This window comes from Lemur catta, chromosome 21 (assembly GCF_020740605.2).
Source record: "Lemur catta isolate mLemCat1 chromosome 21, mLemCat1.pri, whole genome shotgun sequence".
Lineage (NCBI taxonomy): Eukaryota > Metazoa > Chordata > Mammalia > Primates > Lemuridae > Lemur > Lemur catta.
Window position 1 is genome coordinate 12,581,797 of NC_059148.1, and position 26,521 is coordinate 12,608,317.

Here is a 26,521-nt window from a genome sequence, read left to right on the forward strand (position 1 = left end):
GGTTTGTGCCTGGATATGGGTTTTTCCAATGGGGCGTATCTACCTTCTGGGGCCACGTACGTGGTAATTGCACAGGTCTTGGTGGACCCACTTTGCCAGGATAGGCGGCCTACTGTGTGCGGGAGGGCAGAAGAATGAGAAAGAAAAGGGTGAGAAAGAGAAGCTTTATTTAAGTCGGAGGCTCTTAGCCTTCAAAAATCTCCTGAAAGCTGTGATCCCAGGAAAATGCTCACAGGCAGAATATTTTGCATACCATTTAAAAGGGGGTTCAGGCCAGGCACAGTGGCTCACGCCTGTGTAATCCCAGCACTTTGGGAGGCCGAAGCGGAAGGATCACTTGCACTCGAGGCCAGGAGTTTGAGACCAGGCTGGGCAATACAGCCAGACCCTGTCTCTATAAACAGTTAAAAAACTAGCTGGGCACTGTGGGGGCTGTAGTCCCAGCTACTCCGGATGGCTTGAGCCCTAGCAATTCAAGGTTACAGTGAGCTGTGATCAGGCCACTGCACTCTAGCTGGGCAACAGAGAAAGTCTCTGTCTCTAAAAATAGGGAGGGGTTCACAGACACTCTTTTAACCCTGAACCCAGGTTAAGAAACTTCTACTTGGCAGCTACTTGACCTACTTGACCTTGGAGGCATCTCTTCCAGGAAGCCTCCCTTGATTGCCATCCTGAGTTCCCACTGTCCTTCCCAGTGGTCCCCTCTTCTCTGAGCTCCTCAGAGCGGTTGTCATTACCTGTCCCTGCATGTCTCCTCTGGGAGGGCAGGGGTCAGCTTGACTGTTCCCTGCATGCCCCGTGCCTGGCACTGAGTGGCCGTCAGCAAGGATTTGCCAGAAGGGACTGGGAAATAGCTTCCGGTACTGCAGCGGGGGTGGCCTAGCCTTATTTCATGGGGCAGTGCCAGCTACATTTTGAGTGGGCGCAGAACCTGGCTGCCTCAAATGCAAATGCATTTGCTTCCCCCCAGGTGTGGGTTGATGAATAGCTGTGAAGACACGAGGGTCGCCTGTAAATTACTCTGCTGCTGAGAGGAGCTGGGGTGGGCTGGAGGGGAAGGACGTTCAAGGAGGCAGCCTCACAAGGAGGTCTCTTCTCTGCTCTCCTTCCCCCCCCTCCCCTCCCCTCCCCTCCTCTCTCTTCTCTTCTCCACCTCCCGGCCTGGTCCAGCTGGAGCAGAGCAAAGCCAAGTGTGAGGAGGCCTTGAAGACCCAGAAGGCGCTCACGGCAGACCTGGAGAGCATGCACAGCGAGCTGGAGAACATGACCCGAAGCAAGAGCCTGGTACCTGTCCCTTCCTGCCTCTGTGGGGACCCGGGCCAGTGCAGGCCTCCGGGAGCTAGCACGGGCCTACTGTGTGTTCAGCATCATGAGAGGGATAAGGGCACTTATTATAAACCTACTGCATGTCACCTTGGAGGTACAAGCATCCATTGTAGGCCTACTGGGTGCTCAGCTCTATGATAGGGACAGGGCACTTATTGTAGACCTACTGGGTGTTTAGCACTCTGAGCGTGCAGGCATCCTGCTGACAGCCGATTGTTCTCAGGTATGAGGGCATATATGAGCCTCAGTTGTGTGCTCCTGCCTGCAACGGTAAGGAAGGAAACCTGCTGTGGACCTAATGTGTGCTCAGTACTGTGAGGGCGCAGCCCATACGAGCCTATTGTTTGCTCAGCATCAAAAGTGGGAACGTAGCTGTTTATTGTGTGGCCACAGCATGCTCACCACTCTGTAGTTCTCAGGTGTCTATTGTAGTCCTACTGTGTGTCATCGCCCTAAGATGGAACCTGGTCTTTATATTTGGGCTACTGCATGTCTATTCCTGTAAGTGGAGACAAGGGCCTGTTTTCATGGATCCACTTAGGCTCACTCCTGTAAGAAGATTCAGCCATTTACAATATTATAGAACTATTGTGTGCTCTCCTGAATATGTAAAATCCCGAAGTTTAGGTATAATTAGAGATTTACAGGCAAATTCTTGCTTAAGAGCTCTGTTTGCCCTTTTGTCCCTTAATTTTTTGCACCAAATTAAGAGGAACTTTCCTACAAGCATTCACATAAGCACACATACATGCACACCTGCACACACATGGGGATGAACATACACATGGATCACCAGACACGCATACAAAATAATGTCCTCGTGGGTACAATACTCATCCAGACTTATCTATCCATCCCCAATATGCATTTGCTGTATATGCCAGGCCTGATGCTTAATGCTGGGGATATATACCTGGGAACAGAACCAAGTCCCTGTCCTCAGGGAGAGTGCAGGGATTTGCATTTATATATATGTCCCATGAACGCTTAAAATGTGCATACTTAGATTCCCAGGTGGCTTACAGAGATATAAATCCATTCACACTTGATTTTAGCCAGAGGCCAAGAAGTGATTAGATATAAATCCATGTAGGTGCACACCCCTGGCATTCACGGTCACATGCGTGCCCAGTACACACACACACAAGCTGTTACACCCACCCCAGGCATTGGCACCCACGGCCACCCTTATACACCCACAGGCAAACCTCCCTTTGCCCTTCATCAGTCCCCTCCTGCCCCCCCCGCACCCTCCCACCTCACCCTGACCATTGGCCTGTCTCCCACCAGGTGGACGAGCAGCTGTACCGGCTGCAGTTCGAGAGAGCAGACCTCCTGAAGCGCATCGACGAGGACCAGGATGATCTGAATGAGCTGATGCAGAAGCACAAGGAACTCATTGCTCAGGTGATGAACCAGCCTTGGCGGAAGAAGCTCGGGTGCTTGGGGCAGACTGAGGAGGGGCTGCTGAGAAGGTGATGTGTGGGTGGACCACTCACTGGTCTTACGATCTTGGAGAGATGAACATCACAGAGACAGACAGGAATTGTAAATTTCAAGTGGCCCTAAGGGAGGAGAATGTCACCTTCAGATGGTGTGTGCACCTCTGGAAGACATCTCCACCATGAAAGATTTTGATTTATCCATACATCCATTTATCCATCCACTTGCCCACCCATCATCCATCTGCTCATCAACCCACCCACTCATCCACCCATCTACCCATCCATCCATCCATCCCATTCAATCATTCATCTATCTGTCCATTCATTTCTTCATTTTTCTGTTTATTCATCCATCCATCCCATTCATTCATTCATCTATCTATCCATTCATTTATTCATTCATCTATTTGTTCATCCATCCATCCATTTTTTTACCCACTTACCCATTTATACACCCATGCACCTATCCAACCATCCACCCTTCTACCTTTATCTATCCGTCATCTATCTATCTGTACCTGTCTATCTATGTAATGGTCACTGAGCACTTGCTATGTGTTAGACACTGTGAGCAACGCAGAGTATACCTTGGTGAGCAAAAGCACATCCATTCCTGCTCTCCTGTACCTCATGGTTTGCTGGGCTGGCCAGACTTTATCACATAGTCACCCAGAGCAGAGGGGAGACTTGCAAACAGAGCCAAGAGTCCAGAAAGGAAATGAACACAATTCTGCAAAGCCTGACCTAGGTTGCAGGTCAGGGAAGGCTTCCCTGAGGAGGTGGCACTTGGATGGCGATCTGAACAAGGAGCGGGAGTTAATTAGATAGGAGTGGGACAGTGGGGGTTGAGGGGTGTGTTCCAGGCAGGGGAACGGCACATGCAAAGGGGCTGTGGTGGTGCATTTGAGAGACTGAGAGGAGACCTGCAAGGGGAATGTGGCATGAGGTGAGATTAGCGAGGCCAGGAGAAAGAGGATCAGATCAGGGTCTTAGAGGCTGTGATGAGTTTGGGTTTTATTTTATGGTTGAAAGGAAGCTTTTTAGGGGCAAGAGCAGTTGCAAATGACCAGCCAGCATATCACCCCAGACCGTCAGCTCCACAGTGGGAGGGCTCGCTTCTGCCTTGTCCAGTGCTGTATCTGGAGCCAAGAAGAGTGACTGGCCTGGAGCAGATGCCCAGTAAATAGCTGTTGAATAAATGAAAGCTGCAGCTGCCCGGGAGAAAGACAACTCCAGCCAGACAGTGGAGTGGAGATGAGGACAGGATGGATGACTCAGGAGACAACAGGGGGCCTGGTGGCAGCACGGACAAAACAGGGGCATCGGGGTGGGGCTGAGGGGTGTGATGAGGACTTCCCAGGATCTGTATAACTGGGAAGAACGGCTCCCCGCAGGAGCAATGAGAGTCTTCCTCACACTGTGCCCCCAGAGGAGATCCGGGGTGAAATGCCTTCCAGGCTCCAAGTGCATCCGACAGAGATTTGACCTGATGGAATTTTTGCTAAACAAAGAATAAGAACAGCAAAAAATAATCAGTGATGTCATCAACATTAGAACAACCACCGCAAAAATAGCCTATGCTATCTTCTGCATTTCTGAATCACTCTTTGTCCAAAATGGAGGTCTATTTGTTCAATTACAAAATCATTATGTGCATATGGCCATTTTAAATAATTTTGACAATAAAGACACGAGAAATAGAAAGTGAGAGGGGTCATCCTACCCCCTGGAATCCCTCTCTTCTGAGATATTCAAGCTCCGTGGTTGGTTCTACTTAAAAAAAATACCTTTACTCTTCAGGTGCTCCATTTAATCTCAGAATGAACCCTAGGTAGAGGGGCTAAGCGGAGACTATGAGCCCATTTTACAGATGGGGAGACAGGGGACAGAGAGGCTCTGTGGCTTGCCAAGGTCAGTGTCCAGGTCTAGAATCTCAGTCACCTGACACTCAGGATAATTCTCTTCCCTTGGAATCTGGTCCTTGTGCCATGGCCGGCCCATTTCTGTCTGGGCTCTCAAGGGTGCGTAAGAAAGTGCTGGACAGTTGACCAAAGCCAGGGGCTTATATAACGGAGTGACTCAGTGAACATTTAGATGAAGGGTGTTGGGGAGGATGTGAGAGGTAACTTTTGGGAGACAGCTATTATCACAGAAGCTCTGAGAGACACAGACAGACATCTGTGGGTTGGGGAAGAAGGGATTTTCAGGGGTGGTTTCCCAGAAAAGCTTGTGGTCTCAGGGTGACTTTTTTTTTTTTTGTCTCACCAGTCTGCTACTGACATTGGGCAGATCCAAGAACTGCAACTGCAGCTGGAGGAAACCAAGAAGGAGAAGCACAAACTTCAAGAACAAGTACGTGCTGAGAGCCATCATGTTGTGGGGGAGGAAGAGAAGGGTTCCCCCTGGGCACTTACACTTGGACTCCTGGAAACTGTCATTCATTCATTCCTTTATTCATTCATTCATTCACATACTTACTAAGCTCTAGTTGTGTGCCAGATGAATTGAGAACAATGCCAGTAGACACACACACACACACACACACACGCACACACACTCACCCCGTCTTGCCTATGTCTGTTCTGCATCCAGACATGCCCCAGGCAATGTGACAGTTCAGTGCAGGATTTTCTCCCCCTTAGGAATGGCTCCAAGGAACAGGGGATGATCTGTGTAAGACAGGATCATGGTCCTTTGTGAAATCTTCCTTTGAAGTCATGATCCCTCCAAACATCCCTGGCTTCCCATCATTCCCCGGGGGGGTTGCTATCATCCATGAAATTCTCAAAGCTCTTCTAGAACTGTTGCATGCGCCTGCCTAAAGTGACTGCCAGAGTGACCTGGTCTCAAGCACATGTATGCGGGCACTGAGTAACAACAGCACCACAGAAATAACAGTGGTGGCCACTTGCTGGGTGCTTGTAACATGCCAGGCACTAATCTCCTTTAATCTTCACAAGAAAAAAGAAGAAACTGAGGCTTGAGGAAGGAAACTGACTTGCCAAACTCATCCAACTGGAAACCCCCTCAATGTGCCTGCATTTTTTGATGCTGTAGCTCGTTGCTCACAGACTAGATTTGCTGTTTCTTTCTTTTTTGTTTTTTATAGCAGGGAAGGAGGGAGGGGGCGCACTGATTATAAGTCCTGTTTTGTTTTTTTGGTTTTTTTTTTTTTTTTTGAGACAGAGTCTCACTTTGTTACCCGGGCTAGAGTGAGTGCCGTGGCATCAGCCTAGCTCACAGCAACCTCAAACTCCTGGGCTTAAGCGATCCTACTGCCTCAGCCTCCCGAGTAGCTGGGACTACAGGCATGAGCCACCATGCCCGGCTAATTTTTTTGTATATATATTTTTAGTTGGCCAGATAATTTCTTTCTATTTTTAGTAGAGACGAGGTCTCACTCTTGCTCAGGCTGGTCTCGAACTCCTGACCTCGAGCGATCCACTCGCCTCGGCCTCCCAGAGCTAGGATTACAGGCGTGAGCCACCGCGCCCGGCCTATAAGTCCTGTTTTGAATTCTGAAGACACAAGAGCATCCCCTCCCAGCACCTGAGACCCAGGAGCAGGGTCTGGTGTGAGGGTCCAATGAGGGTCCTCGGATTGAGACCCGGCAGGTCCTGCTTGTGCAGGCATTTGACGTGCGGCACCTGAGCAGAGAAGGAGGCCGTACGGATGAGCCCCCAGGCTGGGTCCTGCATGGGTCTCTGTCCTGGGACACAAGGCCAACAGGCTGCCAACGGACCTTTCGGTGTGCCCCCAGCTGCAGGTGGCTCAGACGCGCATCGAACATCTGGAGCAGTCCACCGTGGACCGAGCCATTGTCAGCAGGCAGGAGGCGGTCATCTGTGACCTGGAGAACAGGACGGAGTTCCAGAAAGTGCAGATTAAGAGATTTGAGGTACTTAGTGACATGTAAGCACTGCTCAGACCTGGAGCAGTGAGAGCTGTTGTGTAAGCTCCATCCATCCTCCCAGCATCCATCTAGCTACTCATGTGCCTTTATCTGGATACACATGACTCATCCATCTCCCATCTAAACTCCCTCCTCCCTCCTTCCTTTCCTCCCTCCCTCTTTCTACCACCACACCATCCCACAAACCACCCATCCATTCACCTGTCCATCTCCATTTCTCTGTCTCCTTCCATCCATCCCCCCTTCCATGTGTTCTTTTTCCTTCTCCCTTCACTCTTTCTTCTCTTCCTCTCTTCCTTTTTTCTTGAGATCTCGATCCCTTTGCCTGCCCCCCGTTTCATGCACTGATCCAATTCTTCTCATCCCCACCTACCTATACAACCACTTATGTGCTCCACACTCATTTTGAACAGAAATTTATTTGGTACCTAGTGTGTGCTAGGCCCTGTTTTAGGTGCATAGAAGACAGCTGTGTAACATAGATCTGCTTTCTAGAAGCATAGAGCCTTGTAAGAGATGTGGGTAAGAAATGTACACGAATGTCCATAATTTGGAAAGAGGGCTGTGAGGTTCAGAAGACCGACATCCTTTCAAGGCTGGGGAGTCAGGGAGGCTTCCAGGAGGAGGTGGCATTAATGCTGGACCCTGTATTTGCATCACCCTTGAGCTGGGAGCACAGGTGTTTACTTCTTCAGCTCTGCAGGCCAATGGCAAGGGACTTTTACAGAGGACATCACCATTGTCAAAATCCTTTTCTATCAGCTACTCCAGTTGATGTTTGATACAGCCCAATGGGGCAGGAAGGATAGGCCTCATCTAATGAATGAGATGACCTCAGAGAGGTCAAGTGACTTGCTCAAGATAAAGGCAGGCAGTGCCCAGGCTAAGGTAGATTGACACCACGCCTGACTTTCACTCCACCCTGGTTACAGATTCCAATTTCTCTGCAGGCAGCTGGCTTCACCACAGCATGACAGTGCATCCAGATAATGGTAGGCTGCCTTCCTCTTTCTGAAACGTTTTCTCTTGATCCCCCAGGGGCATTTGGTCTCCAGTAAAGCTCCTCTAGATGAAGAACAGACAGAAATTCTTCTTTTCCTTGACCCTCAGTGGTTCTCGGAATTGCTCAAGGGATCTGTCAAGGCATGATTGTCCCTGTAGATCACCATGAAACTTGTGATCTACTATATTTTAAATATTAAATACATAATGTGAGGCTATATCTCATGCTAGTTTTTACTTGATTCTAGCATAGTCAAATGATAGCAAAGTAGAAAAGAAAATTATGACAGAAAAACTTGAAATTGAAAGAGTCTATCTCCAAATTCACTGTCCCACTCTGCCACCATTATCTGAATTTAGTAGAATCCTGGATCCTTGGAGTGGAGAGACGGGGTAGCGCAAGGACATAGTTTGAGAACTACTCTTCCTCTTTATACCCCCTCCAGCTGCTCCTTGAAACTGTTGCTGAACTTCATTTGACAGGCAAAATGGAACTGAATAGTAAAGACTTCCTTTTAGGCTATTATTCAGTGTCTGGTCTGGAGTCTGCTTTTCCTCCTGCCTGTGACTGCAGAAAGGTGGCTCAGAGTCCTTAGCAAGGACCTGAAATATTCATGTGGGCTCCATCTTGTGTCAACACTGGAGTATTTGCCCATCAGGATCGATTGGTTCCAGGCTTGTTGGCCAACTAATGAATTCTGCAGAACGGCCCTTGGGTTTGTTTTCTGCAGCACTTGTGACGCCCAAAGCACTTTTCTCTATTGTTTCACTGTGTCCTCCCGGATCCCTCCCTACCTCCTACTCCCCAGAAAAGGAAAAATGTCATAAAATATTAGGGCTGAGGCTCATGAGAGATCAGCTGATGAAACACTCTCATTTTATAAATCAGGAAACCAAAACCCATGTTGGGGAAAAGGTGTTGCCCCCAGCACAGTTCTCTCTCCACTGCACCCCTCCCCCCAGCAAACCTTGGCATGAAGACAGGATAGAGGCTGCTATAAATATTAATAATTCCCAAGCCTTATCCAGCACGTCTGGGTGCCAGGCACCGAGCTAAGCCTTCAGCATAACAATGCAGTGGAGCCTGACAGCATGCCCGGGACGCAGATACTGTCATCATCCCTGTCTCTGAGAGGTTGCACAACCTGCCCAAGTCACACAGCCGGGAAGAGGTGGGCGGGGGGACCTGAACCCAGAACATCCTCAGTGTGCTACACTGCCTCCTGGAATAGCAGTCATCATTTCCCACGTTTTTACAGTAGATTCTTCATGTTTGTAGCAGACATGAGGATCCTTGTCCCGATTACTTTATGAAAACCCCCAGAGGTTCAGCAAAGGATTTGTTGTCTTCCTGAGGCCTCCTGCTTCGCGGCCCCGGCCTCTAACTGCAGGCGGGCGTGCACCCTCTGCCCCTCCCAGGTCCTGGTGATCCGGCTTCGGGACAGCCTGATCAAGATGGGCGAGGAGCTGTCGCAGGCAGCGGCGTCTGAGTCCCAGCAGCGCGAGAGCAGCCAGTATTACCAGCGGCGCCTGGAGGAGCTGAAGGCGGACATGGCAGAGCTGGCGCGCCGGGAGGAGGAGGCCAGCCGGCGCTGCATGGAGCTGGTGAGTCCCGCGCTGTGCGGGCCCTCGTGCCGGTGAGGGTGGGACGAGGGTCAGGACGACTTCCGGTGCGAGACTCCCGGGCCTGCCTGCTGGGCCTGCGCGGTGTGCCGGAAGCAGGAAGAAACGGAAGTGGGATGGGCTGAGAGACGGCGCTGCTATTGGCTGGAAGCCCTGGGGGCGGGGCCAAAGCGGACCAATGGCATCCACTGCTTGCGGCTGGGCGGCCCCGAGCCTGATTAGGACACCGGACTTTCATTTCCCGCCTCGCAAGTTCAACCCCAAAGCAGAGCAGCCTCGTGCAAAGCGGGGGGGACCAATGTTCATTAACAGCCTGTCTTGCACTGGGTTTTAGCATCTGTAATATCATGTAACCTCACACCAGCCCTGCACAGTCAGACTTACCACTCCCATTTTACAGATGAGGAGACTGAGCCCCTCTTAAAGGAAAGAGGGGAGATAACCAGTCTCAGGTCACATGTAGTGAACGCAGAGCTATTTCTGGGCCATGAACTGCAACAACAAAAACATAAAAATGATGATGCAAGCCACCATGTAGGAAGCATTTGCTGTGTGCCAGGTTCTGAACGAAACATTTCTCGTTTAAATCCTCACCTTAAAACTGGGAGGTAGGTGCTATGATGATGTCCATTATAAAAATGAGGAAACGGAGGCGCAGGGACATCAACCTGACAAATTGAGGCTCAGAGTGGTATGTTCACTTGGCCAAGGTCACATATGAGTAAGAATTTGAACCCAGGACTGTCCAACATTGTAGTCTCTGCTTTTAATCACCAAGCCGTACTTTGCCCCTGGTGTAGTCCAAGAAACTGTTTTAAATTTGTTTCCTGCCTGATGGGATGGTTTCGCCATCATCCGGTGTTTTGTGCTAAGAACAGTTTCCTTCAAGAGTCAGAGGGCATCCGAGAGTGCCTCTCTGCCTTTTCCCCATGGGACAAGATGTCCCCAAGGCTCCAGATTTCTGAATCTGTGACCCAGGGGGCATCTGGCACTCCCTTTGCCTACCACCACACAGCCTTCCTGAAAAAGTCCACCACATGCCAAGGCTTGGCTCAGGGGTCTCTAAATTACAGTCATTTTCTCCTTCCCACCCTGTCCATTCTGGTGCTATGACAGATCTCACCAACTTGTCCTCCCACAGCAAATATATTTCTCAGGCCACTGTTTCCCACCGCCAGTGTTACCCCCATCAGCTTTGCCCTTGACAAGCTGGCTGCTTGGCTCTTTTGTGCAGGGGGAGGTGAGGCACTGCACAGATTCAGAGGTTCCCAAAGTCCAGGGCCCCTGACTGGCAGTTCCTCCACCCCCATGGCACTGGGAGAGAAAAAGGGTCTTTCCTCAGTTGACAGGATAACTTCCTCACTAACCAGCCTTGCTTCTCACGCAGACAAGTTGCCCTCCCGCAAGCTCTGGCTGGGAGGAGAGAACATCCTAGGCTTTCTCTTCTGATGTCTTCTTTAACTGGCCAGACGCTCAGTCATTCCAGTCAGATCAAACAGTGGTTTTCTTCCTCTCTCCCTTGCTCTCTTTTTCTCTGGCTTTCCTCTCTCCCTCCCCTCCTCCCTCTCTCCTTGCCTCTCACTTTCCTCTCCCTGTCCCCATTCCTAGGGCCATAGTCACATCATTAAAGACCCTAAAATACTGAAAAGATTGTAGTGTAGCCCCCACATATGAATAAAAATTAAAAAACCCATAAAACTGTAAAACACAAAGCTTGCATATATGCTGAAATTAGACTTGCATCTTTCTCTGATTTCGATTGCAAGTTTTTGGGTAAGTTTATCAAAGCTGAACTTTCTCTTTATTTCAGAGTGTTTGCAGGGAGAAATATCAGTTTTGTAGGATTGCCATAACAAATTACCACGAACTGGGTGACTTAAAACAGCAGAAATTTATTTTCTCATAATTCTGGGGGCCAGAAGTCTGAAACCAATGTGTCAGCAAGGCCACGCTCCCTCTGAAGGCTCTAGGGGAGAATACTTGTTTGCCTTTTCTGGCTTCTTATGGCTCCAGGCATTCATTGGCTTGTGGCTGCATCACTCCAACCCCTACCTCCATCTTCATGGGGCTCATCTTCTCTGTGTGTGTGTATTTCGAATGTTCCCCTGACTTTTTCTTATAAGGACAACTGAAATTACATTTTTGGCTCACCCTAAATCCAAGTTGATGTCATCTCAAGATCCTTATCTCAGTCTTATCTACAAAGACTGTTTTCCCAAATAAGATCATATTCACAGATTCAAAGTGGACATATCTTTCAGGAGGCCATCCTTCAACCCACTGTGGAAGAGGAGGGTGTTGCTCCTCCTTGGCTGGTGATCTGAAGTCATCCAGCACATCCTGCTGTTTTCTCAGTGAATCTGTGGGACAACAAAGCTCCAAAGGGTTATATCAGGCTAGCAGCCTCTTCCTAGTAGTGGATGTCCCCAAAACTCATCAACCTATTTGACCTCAAGTATGTCCCTTGCCTTTCGGCCCTGGGAAGTTTCCACTGGGAGAAAAGAGGATGTCATACTCTTGTTTATTCATTCAACACATATCGACTCAATACCAGCCATGCCCATGGCACAGGTACAGGCATTGGTAAGGAGGGATGAGGAATCCTGAGGTCCCTGCTGTGTAGACACCTACAGTGTAGACAAAACGGGGCTCAGTGGAAGAGTTAAGTGCTCACTGTCATTTCAAGTCGAGTCTTGTTGCTGAGACCCCTCCTATTGGCGTGGCGTCCTGTACTTGCCCAGGCGTCTCAGGACAGATGATCCTGCCTGTCCATGTCCAAGCCACCAATTTGCCTTTCCCCATCTCATTCCTGTAAGCCAAGGGGCAGCTTCTCTGTGCCATTTGTTCTCTCTAAACTATACCAAAACCCTGAAAGGAAGCCAGAGCTCTGGTTCTTTCGTTTGTGTGGTATGTGTACATTATTTTCACTATGGATCAAGCCCCGTGCTACATGCTTGGGATCTGGTGAGGAACAGGACACATCCTTGACCTCAAGGGGCTCATGCATGGAATGTATAGCTGCATGGGAAAATTTAGCTAAGGCCATGGCTAGTGTATTGCATACAGGTATGGAGTTTCCTCCATAATGAGAGCTCAGAGCTTTCACAGGCAAAACTGGGGTGGTGTGCCATGATGTGAGCGAGTCTTGGAAAGCCAGCTGCCACCAAATCTCTCTCCCACACCCACTGTCACCACCACAAATCCATTTCTTAGGGTGGAACACTGTCTTCTTTATCTTCCATTTTTAAAATTCAAATCTCCCTAGAGACATAGAATGAATTCATGAACTCCACTGTTCAAGTATTCATTTGTTCATTCAATTCATTCATTCATTCAACAAACGTTTATTGCATTGTTCTATGCTCAGGCTCTTTGCAGATTCTGTCTTCTTTAATGCTTAACATCAACCCCAGTGGGTGGAGGATGTGGAGGGCAGGGATGTGAGATTGCCCAAGGCTGCAGGGTCGGGGATGGCAGAGCTGGGATCCTGCGCATCCAACGCCGAAGCTATCACCAGATCCACCCACCCCCCACCCCCGCTGCCCTTTCAACCCAACCTTGCTGAAAAATGGCTCTACTGTGGGAGACCAAAAAAGGATCCAGGGCCCCGGTGAGAAGCAAGAAAGATGTTGATGGATCTCCTGTCCGTGTTCCTTTCCGCCTGTCCCCAGCCTGTACCATTTGTCACTGTTGGTGTTGGTTTAAGGGTTGCGAGTTGTTGCATGTGAATGATTTATACCCCCAGCTGACTCACCGGCACATCCAGATCAGCATCAATTACCCCGCCGATGGAACTTCTCTTCCAGAGAAAAAGAAAAATGAGGTTTTGCCATTAATTTTAGTAAATGTACTATTCCTGGAGACTCCAGGAACCATTATGGAGAAAAGAATATTCTGGCTCTAAATCATTCAAGTCCCTTTGTCACTGGGACGAGGAGACAGCTCATGCGTGGATTTATATTCTGTTGTTTTTCAGTAGCTACGGAGTCCAGGCGAGACCACCTTGGCCCCAGGACAGGGTATCCAAGGGGGTGTCAGGGAAGCTGGAAGTGCTGATGGTGACCGGAAGGCCCGTCCTCCGCCTGCTTTCAGCCACCTGCACCTGTTTAGGAGGCCACACCTGTTGGGTTTCACCCTTCACCGTCTTAGCCTGACTCTACTTTCAACTTTCCTCTGAACAAGCGTCCTTTTCGCAAGTTCTCCAGGTCTCGGAGCTTCTGCTCACTCTTAGTAAAGCTACCCAGTGACCCCAGCGAGATTTCTAGCTATTTAGCAATGACCTGTCTCCCTCTTCGTGTGTATTAATCTCCTAGGGTTACCATAACAAATTGCCAAAAACTGGATGTTTCAAAACAACAGAAATATATTGTCTCCTAGTTCTGGAGGCCAGAAATCAGAATCAAGGTGTCAGCAGGGCCACACTCCTTCTGAAGACTGTCGTGGATCCTCCTTCCTTCCCCTCCTGACTTCTGGTGGCTCCAGGCATTCCTTGGCTTGTGGCTGCATCACTCTAATCTCTGTTTCTGTTCTCGTATGAACTTCTCTTTTCATTCTGTCCCGGTGTGTCTCTCTCCTCTTCTTATAGGGGGACACCAGTCATTGGATTTAGGGCCCACCCTAATCTAGTATGACCTCATCTTAACTATTTCTGCAAAGACCTTATTTCTGAATAAGGTCACGTTCTGAGTTTCCAGGTGGGTATGGATTTGGGGGGAACACTATTTAACCCACTACAGGATGGTTGAAAGAGCCCTGGACTTGAGTCTGATGCCTTAGACAGCTAAGCTGACGTTGCAGAATCTTGATTTCTTCATCTGTAAACCAGAGGGGTGTAACGCAGCCTGTTTTGTTGGATGACTGTGACAATTAAATGAGGTAATGTGTGTATTAATAAGAGTACCAAATGGTGGCACATAGTAGGCACTTAATAGATGGCACTTTGTTTTCTTTCTCCTTCCTTTTCTTGCTCCTCCTCTGACTTTCTCCCAGGACTCAAACTTTGTCATACATCTGCCAGCTCTGCTTCCGCCTCCCTTGCAATGTCTGTGACGGTTGAAGGTGACGATAGTCACAGCAGCTAGTATTTGTTTACCACACGCTGCGTGCTGGGCACTGGCTTAAGTACTTTACACGAGTCCTCTCCTTTTAGCCTCACTATTTGAGATAGTTATCCATATTTTACTGATCAGGAAACTAGGAACCAGAGAGGTGAAACAATTACCCCAAAGTCACTTTCCCCAGAAGTGGCAGAGACAGAATTTGAAGCTGGATTTGACTTGTACTTAGAACATGAATTTTAGATACATGGTATTTACTCATTCAAGTTCATTTAAAAAAATTAATCATACAAATTCATATTGCTTTTGAGTCCGTAATCTAGAGTTTCTCAGCCTTGGCATTATTGGCACCTTGGTCTGATAGTTCTCTGTTGTGGGGTCGGTCCTGCACATGGTAGGATGTTTAGCTGCACCCCTGGCCCCGACCTACTACATGCAAATAGCATCTAGTTATCACAGTCAAAAATGTCTGCAGACATTAACAAATGCCCCCAAGAGGGCAAAGCCACCCTGTTAAGAGCCTCTGGTCTAATCTAATCCTCACAATAACCCTTAAGGTAACACTCATGATAACTCCCCATTTTACAGATGATTAAACAGAGAGGTGCCGTGATGTGCCCAAGGTCACAGGGCCACTGGAGAGGGAGGCATACCAGGAAGGGAGAACACAACTCCCTAGGCTCCCAGGAACAACACAGTAGCCATTCCAGCAAAATCCAATGGTAACCTTTCCAAGACCCCAAGGTGGCTTCACAGCAGAATCTAATTCTGAGCGGAATTGAAAGCCTCGCTGCAGACTGTGTACTTTTAATAATGTTTAAATAAAACATGGGAGCATGGGTGTGATCTCCTCACCGAGCCTGGCTTGTCAGCCGCCCGGGCAAGGTCATAAATAGTTAATAGACAACCACTTATGGCTCTACTTCTGTTAAATCTAGCATCAATTATATATGGCCTGTGAATTATTTATTTGGTGTTACTTTGGGGTATATTTTTCACCTTCAGGGGGGAAAATGAAAAGAATGGGAGGCCTAATGCAGAGGAGGGGGTAGCTGTGAGGTCCTTGTCCCCTTGGTATCAGTCATTTCCCTCCCATCGATGTCACTGAGAGGTGGATTTGGATTGAGAGGATGACACCAGACCACCAGGAAAGGCGATGGGGGTGGTAGTGTGCTGGTAAACGCTTAACAACTGCCTCTCCAGCGTAGGTGAATCCCTGGTTTGTAGTGTCTGCCAATTGCTGTGGTGTAAATCTTCCCATCGGGGCTGATTTCAACCTAACTACACGACGTCACCGAATGCAGAGCTGGGAAGCAATGCAGGGTAGCACACCATTCTGTATCATTTCCACCACACAGAGGCAATAGACACAAACAACTGCAAAAGCACAGGTATAGTAAAATGTTAGTAAAATCGTTAGGAAGTGGTGCATTTTGAGCATGCATTGTTTGTTTTTAATATAATTTATTTAAATTGTAAGCTTACATTGTTTATGTTTTAATAATAGCTCTGTTTGACAACGGGATTTCAGAATTCCTGAAAATTTAACAAGCATCTCTTGCCAACCGGAATGAGCTGCTTTCAATACACCATGGGCCTGGAGTCTCCTGGGGGGTGGGGGGCACGCCCTGGATAGAAGGCTGGCAGTGGAGCAAAAGGAGTGAAAGTTTGGAGTCAGAAAGCTCTTAACCAAATCTCATCGCTCACTCACTGTCTTCTTTTGAGCAAAGTTACTGCGCCATCAGAACTCTGTCCTCTTGAGCAAGGTCTTTTACCTTGTGTGTGAAATGGGTACAGTCCCACCTACCCCAAAAGTCGAAAGCGAGTAAGTCATGCTGTGCTTCTAGAACCTTCTGCCACACAGCTCTCCCCGAAGGCGCGCTGGCTCTGTCATTCCTCTTGTCCACTTTCTTCTGTCTTCTGGCCACATTGGGTAAGGGCCTTAGGAAGCCCAAAGCCAGGTTCTGTTTGGTTTTTGTATTTGATTTAATTTTTGCCTTGCCTTTTCTTTTTTTTTTTTTTTTTCTTTAAATTTTTTTGCCACCCACAGATTGATGTTTCCAAAGGTCAGACTACAGCTCTCTCCTGCTACCTGCCACGTGGCATCCACCAGACCCACAGTGAAGGTGTCCGTTTTAAAAAGCCCTCAGTGTTTTCCTCCTGCAAATGGCTATGAACTTGAGAGCGTAAAGATGAATGACTTTGGCTGGGAGCTGAAGTATTTAAAAAGGCATTCCATATGGAGGGCATTTGTGGCCAGGAGCCAGGTGTAAATAACACGTTTTATGGTTCTCCTGACAGGGAGATGCTCTCCTAATTAAGGCCCCGTTATCCCAGCGTGATCCAAAGTGGCCCGACACGTTTATAAACTCCGTGTTCACAGGCTGCCTTTAAGACCCACTCTTATGGGTCTCCCAATGTGCTCAGAGAGCCGACAGAGGAAACCGAGGGTATTTCTGTCACTGCCCTCCTCCTGGGCATCACGGCCTTCCGTGTGTCTCCCCACAAAGGTTTCTGCACAAAAGAAACTTGGTCCTAGGAGGGACTTACGTGCCACCAGCCCCAGACACGTTTCTGAAACTGAATCTTTCCACGTTGTCTGCATCTCACACGGCCAATGTGCTTGTCTCAATTCAAGAGGTGTTACCATCTAATGAAATGAGGTTTCTTTCTTTCTTTTTTTTTTTTTTGCATCTACCTCTGAGATGAGATATCTTGATAATAAAATCTATTACCGAAAGCCTACCTAGAATAATTGGGTCTATTACTCCCCGACTTGTGGTTTTGTTTCTGCATTGAAAACAGGCTTGCCAGCAATTAATCAGAATTTAAATTTGCTGATACCAATTACAAATAATGCGCCGAGTCTCGAGACGGCAAATAGCGGAGCAGATACTAATCTTGTCCCCTGAGACTCCATCAATTGAACTTTCGTCACTTCAGACTTGCTGGAAATTAGGGTAACTTAACTCCTCAGAGTTAATTACTTAAAAACGAAATGGGGGAGCTATTGATTGAATATGGCAGGTGTACATTAAATTAGTCAAATAAATCCAATTCAAATTGTTTAGATGAGATTACGCTTCCCTTAATTGCATATGAGGGGGGCCTAGGAAGGTTGGTGTTCACAGTAGGAAGTGTGTTCACTGTTACGGGTCGACACCTTCAGCAAACAGTGGTCCCAAGGAAATCCGGGGACCCCCAAGGTCAGACAATATTTTGAATTCATTTCCAGACTATAATTCTGTTTAAAGGGTAATTCCTCTATTTGGTGTTTTTTTATACAGCCCTCCCCCCCCCCCCCCCCCGTGGTTGAGCTTAAACCATGAGAAGAGCAGATTTCAGAACTTGAGGACAGGCCAGGTGCAGTGGCTCATGCCTGTAATTCTAGCACTTTGGGAGGCCAAGGCAGGAGGATCGCTTGAGGTCAGGAGTTTGAGACCAGCCTGAGCAAGAGCAAGACCTCATCTCCACAAAAAATAGAAACAAACAAACAAACAAACAAAAGAAACTTGAGGACAGACCAACAGTGGGAAAGCAAAATGGCTTTATTGGGAGAACTGACCAGTTTGGAATTGGAAGAGTATTTAGTGGGAATAGATGAGTAAACTTGTCTAAGTTAAGTCTCTTTTGTTTGTTAAGTGACAGAAACAAAATTCAAGTTGGCTTAAGCAAAAGGGAATTTATTGGTTCACGCAACGAAAAAGTCTCGTGACCTCTGGTTTCAGACCCAGTGGAGTTCAGGGATGCCAATGATGCCAACAGGCTGAATCCACGGGGCTGTGGTTCACTGGTACCAGTTTAGCAGAGGTGACTGTGCCCATCTCTTCCCAATTCTGTGTTCAATGATGTCACATTGGGAGCGCGGTCAATGTTACCCATTGAGCGAGTATTGATGCCGTGGAAATCGGCCAATGCTACAAATCAGGGCTCCCCTCTCCCAGCTCCAGAGCCAGTTTGAAACATTTACCAGGGCGCCACTGGATGGAGCTCTCTGTTCCCATCTCCTTGGGGTTGGTTGCCACTCTCAGGTAGGCTTTCCCTTTCTCATGGCGACAGAGTCAAGGCTGACAAAAAGCCAGCCTGTCAACCTCAGTAAGAAGAGGGCCTCTTTTACGAAATAACTCAAATGAAGGTCCAGAAATGGAGTCTCATTGATTCTGATGGGCATTAAATGCCCAACCCTAAACCAATCACTGGTGCCTGAAGGGTGCAGTCTCTGATTGGACAGTTCTGGGAGAAATGCCCAGCCCTGAATCCAGGAGTAGAGTCAGGGCCATCCTAACCACATGGATGGAGAGTGGAGGAAGAATAGTTCCCCCAAGGAAAACCGAAATGTTGGTGCCAGTAGAAAAAAACCCACAGAAGCCCACTGCAGAGGCCGTGTCTGTGTGCCTGGACCCTCGCTGAGATCTGTCTGCATGGCCACACGTCCCTTCTCGGCTTTTTTTTCTTGCCTCCTATTTGACTTTTGCCTCCTCTGTTTTCTACCTTTTCTGTTACGCCTGGGGCTAGGACATCCTATAAGTAGGGTGGATCAAAGAAAGGAAAAGGAGATCAGAAGTAGAAAGCCTGATTTTCCTTTCTGTCTTCCCAAGGGAGTGGCTCACATAGTAGCAGAAGCCTTCCTTGGAGCCAGGAGCCTTGAATTTGAGCTCCTTCTGCTTTTAACTGACTAGGTGACCTTGAGCATGCCTCTTCCCTTGCTGGACTCACTATCCCTCTCTGTAAGATGGACCAGATGATCTTTAGAACTCTGCTGAGACCTGGACAAGTTCAGAGCTGGTTGGTCCTGGAGCTGCAAGCTTCGAATGTGTCTCAAAGAGCCAATAGTCCTGGTGACAGCCTCCTCTGGAACAAGCTCATTCCTACACTCCAAGACCTATGCACAGAGTCACGGAATCTCCAACCTGGAGGTACCTAGGCCTCTTCATCCCCACTGATGCATTCTCCAACCTCATACCAATGGAAATTCCACTACTGGTCATGCAACTGCAGGGTTGGGGAAGTCATACCTCCGTGGACACCAATATCCCTGTAGATACCTCTCTCTCTCTCCAGCCCATTCCAGATTGATTCTGTACCTACCCCCCGACATGATTCCACAAGTGTCACCCTATCTCTGCGGAGATGGTTTCAAAGGGCAGAGAGATATCTCTTGCTTCTCTCTCCTGGGCGGTGTCAATCCAGAGCTTGCCAAGTTTTGTTTGTTTGTTTAAAGGTAGCCAAGCCCTGTTTTGAATTCACAGCTGATGCAGCTCTGTGGTAAACAGAGGCAGAGCTCCACATCAGGGCTCGTCTCCCTCCCACCCCGGCCCCTGAGGCAGCAACGCAAAACAGTTTCATAATCCATGATCAAATCTGGCCGATCTCTTGCTTTTTTGTAAATAAAGTTTTATTGAGACATAATCACACACACTTACATATGTCTGTGTCTGCTTTCATGCTACAGTGGCCAAGAGGAGTCTTCATGACATAGACCATTTGGCCCAGAATGTCTAAAATATTTACTATCCAGCCTTTTACAGAGAAAGTTTGTTTACCTTTGCCCTAGAACATTGTTTAGCACATAGTGGGCATGAAGAGTACGTGTTGAGAGAAGAAAGAGCTTGACGGGAAGGAGAAAGAACTGGGAGTAAGGCGAGCGAGATGCAAATCTCAGTTTCACCATGTCCATACTGTGTGACTTTGGTCAAGGCACTCGCCTTCTCTGTGCTATCTCATAAAGTGAGGATAATCATTGCAACTCCTGCACAGCATCGTGGGGAATATTTAATGAGATAATGTGTTTTAAGTGCTTATCACAGTGTCTGGCATAAAGTAAACCCACTGTCATCATTGTTATCCTGACCATCACCATCATCTCTTCATCACCACCATCACCATCATCATCATTACCGCCACCCCCATGAGCATCACCACCACTACCATCATTACCATGTCTACCACCATCCCTGCAGTCATCACCATCATTATCTTCATCACCATCAGCACTACCAGGACCACCACCACCACCACCACCATCACCATCATCATCATCATCATCATCATCACCACAAGAGTGAAACCAAAGTCAGAGAGCACCTCAGAGCCCCTTCGAGAGTAGGCCGACTCTGAGCTTCAGAATGGAGGGATAAGCCTTAGGCCAATGGTTGGATTATTTCCAGTTTGAAAATTCTGGGAATTATGTCCCCAAATGCCGTGTCCCCACTCGGTGACCTTTGGGTTCATAGATGTCTCCTTCTTTGCACTCAGTGTCCTGAGCATCCGCTTCATTGGAATTCTGTCCTCTCCCCAGCTTTGCCTTGGCTGCATTCCAGGTAAATGACTCGGAGCCCATCCTGCCGCCTGTCACCTCTGCCGCCCGCTCCGATAATTAGAATCAACACTTTCATTTCCCTAACAGCATTCTCATCTCCCCCTCACAAAGTTTTCAGATGGAAAAAGAAAGGCAAAAACAAGCTACATCTGTCCTTGTTCAGGCAATTTGCAGCTGTCTGCAGCTGACATCCACCCAGCTGGGTGCAGAGCTAGGTTTCCTGTTTGCTTTTGGTGGGAGATGACGTGGTCGACGCTGTTATTAAAGTTTGGCAGCAGTTTAGAGACAAAGCGTCCTGCTGGAGAGACGCTTATAAACAAACACTCAGGGGGAATCCGTCAGGCTCCTGCCTTTTTGAGCTAACTGCTTGGTGGGTGGGGGAAAAAAATACTGATGTCACTTCTCAACAAACAAAAGGAAAGGAACTTAGGGGGAAAAAAAAAAGATGGTTTTCACTTCTTCCTGAGAGCTTGCTGGAGTTGCACGCAGGTAACAACTAGGTGCACCATTCCCGGGATCAGCAAGTATTTTCTGTAAAGGATCAGGTAGTAGATATTTCAGACTTTGTAGGCCATACCATCTCTGTCACAATTGCTCAAACCTCCCTTGTAACACAAAAGCAGTCACAGATGGTATGTGAATGAAGGAGCATGGTAGTATTCCAATAAAACTTTATTTACAGAATGTCTTTTTTTCCTTTGGGTAGATGCCCAGTAGTGGGATTGCTGGAGCAAATGGCAGTTCCGCTTTTAGCCTTTTGAGGTATCTCCATGTTACTTTCCATAGACGTCGTACTAGTTTGCAGTCCCACCGGCAGTGTATGAGTGTTCCTGTCTCTCCGCATCCACGCCATTTGTTGTTTTGGGACTTTTTGATAAAAACCATTCTCACCGGAATTAAGTGATATCTCATTGTGGTTTTGATTTGCATTTCCCTGATGATTAGAACATGTTGAGCATTTTTTATGTTTCTTGGCCATTAGTCTGTCTTCTTTTCTCTGACTTGGGTGGGGCAAAGGCAATATATATAACCTAAATATCTGTACCCCTGTAACATTCTGAAATAAAATTAATTAAAAAAATATATATATATAAATTTTATTTACAAAAACAGATGGTGGGCCAATGTGGCCTACAGGCTGTAGTTTGCCAAATCTTGCTCTGTTGGAAGGAAAGGTGGAGCAGGGGACAGACAGCAGAGCTAGGTTTAAATCCTGGCTCTAGCTCTTTCAGAACTGGGCAAATCACCTGTCCTCTCTGAGTCTTAGTTTCTTCATCTGTAAAATGGGTCATAAGGTAGTAGGGAGATTAAAGGAGTGTCTTGCACACATTAAGTGGTTAAGAAATTATAACTCTCCTTAATATCGACCCCCTCATTCCTGCTAGAAAGCACAAGAGAGTAAACTCTACTAAAAGAAGGCTGTCTGCTTTTCTGTTGGCCCCAGCTCTAGTGACAGTTGCCGATGCAGATGTGTCTGTAGTCCCTTTGAAAGCAGGTCTGAGTATCCTGAGGATGGTCCTTCTGTTGTGGTTCTACCGGTGCCCCGCCACACCAAGGTGCCTGTTTTGTTTCCATCACAGAGGCAAGCCTCAGGTGGAAAACCCCAAGTACGCAAATTACGATTCTGTGTACGCCCTTCTGTTGTTAGAGTGCCTGGTTTGTGTTGTCGTTTAACGTTGGCCCATCATTAAAGACCGTGTGTCTGCAAGTCAAGGACACTGCAGCGTATCAAATCTAATAATTACGTTTGCATTGGAACACGTGTGATCTTCAGACGGAATTCTAGAGACAATTCAGACTTTTGTGCGATGATGCTAATAGTTAAAATTCACTTAATCAGAGAGGGCAAAAAAGATAATTACTCTTCACAGGAAAAGTGTGAACAGAGCCGTGATTTGTCGTTCTATGGTGTGTGGGTTTGTTTGTTTCTATTACGGCTTTCAGCTGGAGATTGATTTTAAGTTGGGTTACATAGAACATATATTTTCTTGTTATTGTTGTTGCTGTGATTACTGTTTCTAGAACGGCCTATCATGTTTTAAAACAGGACTAAGCATGTTTTATACTTCATGTCATTTAATTCTCCCCAATTCTCTGTGACTTATGACTTTGCTTTTCGAAGTTTATTTGCACACTGGCAGCCTTGGCTGTAGAAATTGCAGAATCTCCGGCCCTGCCCTGCCCCTTTGAGTCCTGACTGGCATTTTAACAAGGCCCTGGGGCGGCAACTGGAGGAGCCCTGATATAGGTATTTCATCAGGACTGTATTACGGGAGAGGAGACTAAGGCTGAGAGAGGTTAAAGACAGGATTTCCTCCCATCTAGATCTTACCCACACAGTCTGCTACACAATGTAGCTTATGGTCCCTGCCTGTGTGTTACTGATTTGGTTGTTTTGCTTCTAGGTCTCTTCCCTCAACCACACTATCGACTTCCTATTGCCAGACATCACTTTCTTCTTGACTCTTCCAGTGTGGGGTCTAAAAGTTAACCACACACCCAGTAGGTGTTCAAATGTTTACTGCTCAATGGTTTCATGATTCCATGAAACATTTGCAAATGCGAAACTGAGAGCTTGCTTTGAAAAAGAGGGTGGTCGTGGCTGTCAGTATCCATCAGTAGGGTTTCCTGAGCATTTCAGGGCTTTGAGTCATCAGAATATAGAACAATAACACCTCTTAGAACCTCAAGACCACAGAAACATTGGATGTAGAAGGACAGAACTCAATGGCTCTTAGTTTGGAGTTCTTTTATTTTTTTTTCCCTTGGAGTGATGGTTTCAGCAGACAGAACAAGTGAAATGCAGATATTCCCCAGATATTTAGATGATTTTCCATCTCACTACAACATACACGAATACCCTAGGATGGTGTTGTCCGGTGTGGTAGCCACCAGCCTTATAGGGCTGTTTATATTTAAATTAATTAAAATGAAAGAAAATTTAAAATTCAGAGCTCCATTGCACTGGCCACATGTCAAATGCTCAGTAGCCACGTGTGGCTGGGGGCCACCGCCTGGGACAGCAGGCATAATCCTTTTGTGTAGAGCCCAGATGCTTCTGCTTCCTTCCTGTCTCATTTGCATATTCCCTCCCAGACTTCTCCCTAGGGTGGAGCTAGCTGGCCACATGCCACTTTATTTCTGATTCCCTTTTTGCTCACATATGGCTTTTCTCATCATCGTATCATTGTCATAAGGAGGGGGACCTATTTCTGGAGCAACCAAGAGTAATACATGCTCAGCTGAGCCTCACTTGGTCCCTCAGCTCCTTTGAGTCAAATCCCAATTGTGTCTTAGGCCACCCCAGTCTTGGGACAGCAAGGATGCAAGCGTTGTCATCTCTCATCTGTATTTCATCCATTTTTTTACAAGGTACCACCAGCCCGCATTTTTTGAAAAATTAATTTACTTGCCTAACCCTTTGATGTCTGCTAATTAACTCTCATACCTTTTCCTCCTCTACTACAATAGCATCTCCTCATTATCAATATGGCTACTCAGCCATTAGACCTGCAGAATTTTAGCCTTTGGGATAAGAACATCCTAGAACTTTGATGTATACAACCTTAGAGCCTTCAAACCAGAAAACCTTAGGATTTATAGAATCCTGAATCATTGGACATGTATAATATTAAAATTTTAAGTTGAACCATATGAATTTACCATTTGTATAGGCCTAAAATTGTTCACTATAGTTGATTGCAGGTGTCTCAACCTAGTAGAAGTACGGAATATTGAAATCCATGCATTATAGGAATTGTTAGCTCCTAATGTTACACAGTGTTAGAACTTTAGGATTTTAGAACAGGGGCCAGTACATTTTTTCTACAAAGGGCTAGATAGTAATATTTTTAGTTTTGTGCACCATAGAGTCTCTGTCTCAACCCCTGAATCTTTAAGGCATGAAATCAGCCATAGGCAATGCATAAATGAAGAGTTGTGCTCCGATAAAATTTTATTTATAAAAATAGGAAGCAGGCCAGGTTTGACCCACGGGCCATAGTTCACCATCCCCGTTTTAGAACGTAAAATAGAAAAGGTCCCACCAACCACTTGGATTTGCACGGGACACTCCTAGACCTGTCTCCAGCCATTCCAAAGGGTTCCATTCAAAGGTAGAACCATTTTAAGGACAGTTTTGCCTGGTTCAGGTCACCGTCCACCCCAGGACAGTGCCTGGCTTCCAGAGAGGAAATGAAGGCAAGAAGGAGCCTTTGGGGGCTGTGGCTGAAGTGGTCCCTGGCAGGGGAGAGAGTCAAAGAACTGTTCATATGTCCCATAGCTAAAGGAAAATGGGGGAGACCCTCGGAATCAAGGCCTGGCTTCCGAAGTGCTGGACAGCGCCCACGAGCCAAGCCCTTGATCAGAAGCGGAAGGTGATCCTGAGCGCCTGGGGGCATAACTGATGGTCCTAACCAGAGCCCAGGGGCCCCCCCCCCCCCGCTGCGAAGTGAGTTTGATGAGGCTGTTCATCCGCGAGGCGGCACAACCGGGCCGTGACCTCGAGATGCGGAGGGGAAAGAGAGAGCGCCCACCGCTTAGCAGTTGTTTTTCTTTCCTGCTGAGTCAATAAATGAATAAATGGAGCATGCGTGGCCAACTGGCTGGTATAATTTTAGACTCCATCAAAAGGAAGATGGCAAAAGTGTATGGAGGGAGCTTCAACATCTTTATGTTCCACCTCTGTGAGCCTGGGTTTCCTAACGACATCGTCCGAGAGGCATCTGAAAGGGGGTAGGGAACTGACGTTTCCCGCGTGTCTACCGTGTGACAGACACTGTGCAAAGCGCTTTTGATGCACCGACTAATTAAATCTGCACTTTCAACCTTAGGAGGGAGGTCATATTTTTATCTCTATTTTACACGTTTAACAAAAGAGGCTTACAAGAGGTGAAGTGATTTGCCCAAGGCCAGATAGCTAGGAAAGATCGGCACCAAGGGATGTGATCAGTCTCTTGGACTCCAAAACCTATGCTCTTAATTGCAAAGCCTGCGTTTCTCAAACATCTCCTTGTAGACAGATCACCTGGGGATATTGTTAAAGATGGAGTTTCTGACTCAGCAGGTCTGGGGCAGGCTCTGAGATTCTGCATGTCCAATCAGCAAACAGGTGACACTGATGCAGTTGGACCAGAGGGCTCATTTAGAGCAGGTGGTACCGTGTCGTATTTTCTGTTTATGCCAGACCCCCTGAAATCATGGAAGGGGGAGGTTTATGTTTTTGTTTTTTTTTTTGAGACAGAGTCTCACTTTGTTTGGGCTAGAGTGAGTGCCGTGGCATCAGCCTAGCTCACAGCAACCTCAAACTCCTGGGCTGAAGTGATCCTACTGCCTCAGCCTCCTGAGTAGCTGGGACTACAGGCATGCGCCACCATGCCCGGCTAATTTTTTTCTCTATATATATTTTTAGTTGTCCAGATAATTTATTTCTATTTTTAGTAGAGACGGTGTCTCGCTCAGGCTGGTCTCGAACTCCTGACCTTGAGCGATCCACCTGCCTCGGCCTCCCAGAGGGCTAGGATTACAGGCATGAACCACTGCGCCCGACAGGTTTATGTTTTTAAGATGAGATCGCACAGCAAGAAGCTGTGTGTCCAGATTCAAATTCACATCTGTCTGAGCCTGTGTCTTTTCTCAAATCAAGTCTACCATCTACCCCGATGCCTTTAGCCTGGCTCTCAGCTGGGGATGATTTTGCCCCCAGAGAACATTGGGTAATATCTGGAGACATTTTTGGCTGGCACAGCTTGAGTGGGAGGTGCTGCTGCTGTCTGGTGGGTAGAGGCCAGGAAAGCTACTGAACATTCTGAACTGTACAGGACAGCTCCCCTAACCT

General features: G+C 47.4%; 1 protein-coding gene across 4 annotated transcripts in view; it reads left to right on the top strand.

The window, feature by feature from the left end:
* MYO18B (myosin XVIIIB) overlaps positions 1 to 26,521 on the top strand; it is a 245,078-nt gene that overhangs the window by 172,237 nt on the left and 46,320 nt on the right. For all 4 annotated transcript variants that reach the window (XM_045534350.1, XM_045534352.1, XM_045534351.1 and 1 more), the window contains exons 35-39: positions 1,171 to 1,284; positions 2,617 to 2,733; positions 5,040 to 5,123; positions 6,532 to 6,669; positions 9,106 to 9,291. In XM_045534350.1, coding sequence (XP_045390306.1) covers positions 1,171 to 1,284; positions 2,617 to 2,733; positions 5,040 to 5,123; positions 6,532 to 6,669; positions 9,106 to 9,291 — 639 coding nt within the window. The remainder of the gene's footprint in view (positions 1 to 1,170; positions 1,285 to 2,616; positions 2,734 to 5,039; positions 5,124 to 6,531; positions 6,670 to 9,105; positions 9,292 to 26,521) is intronic.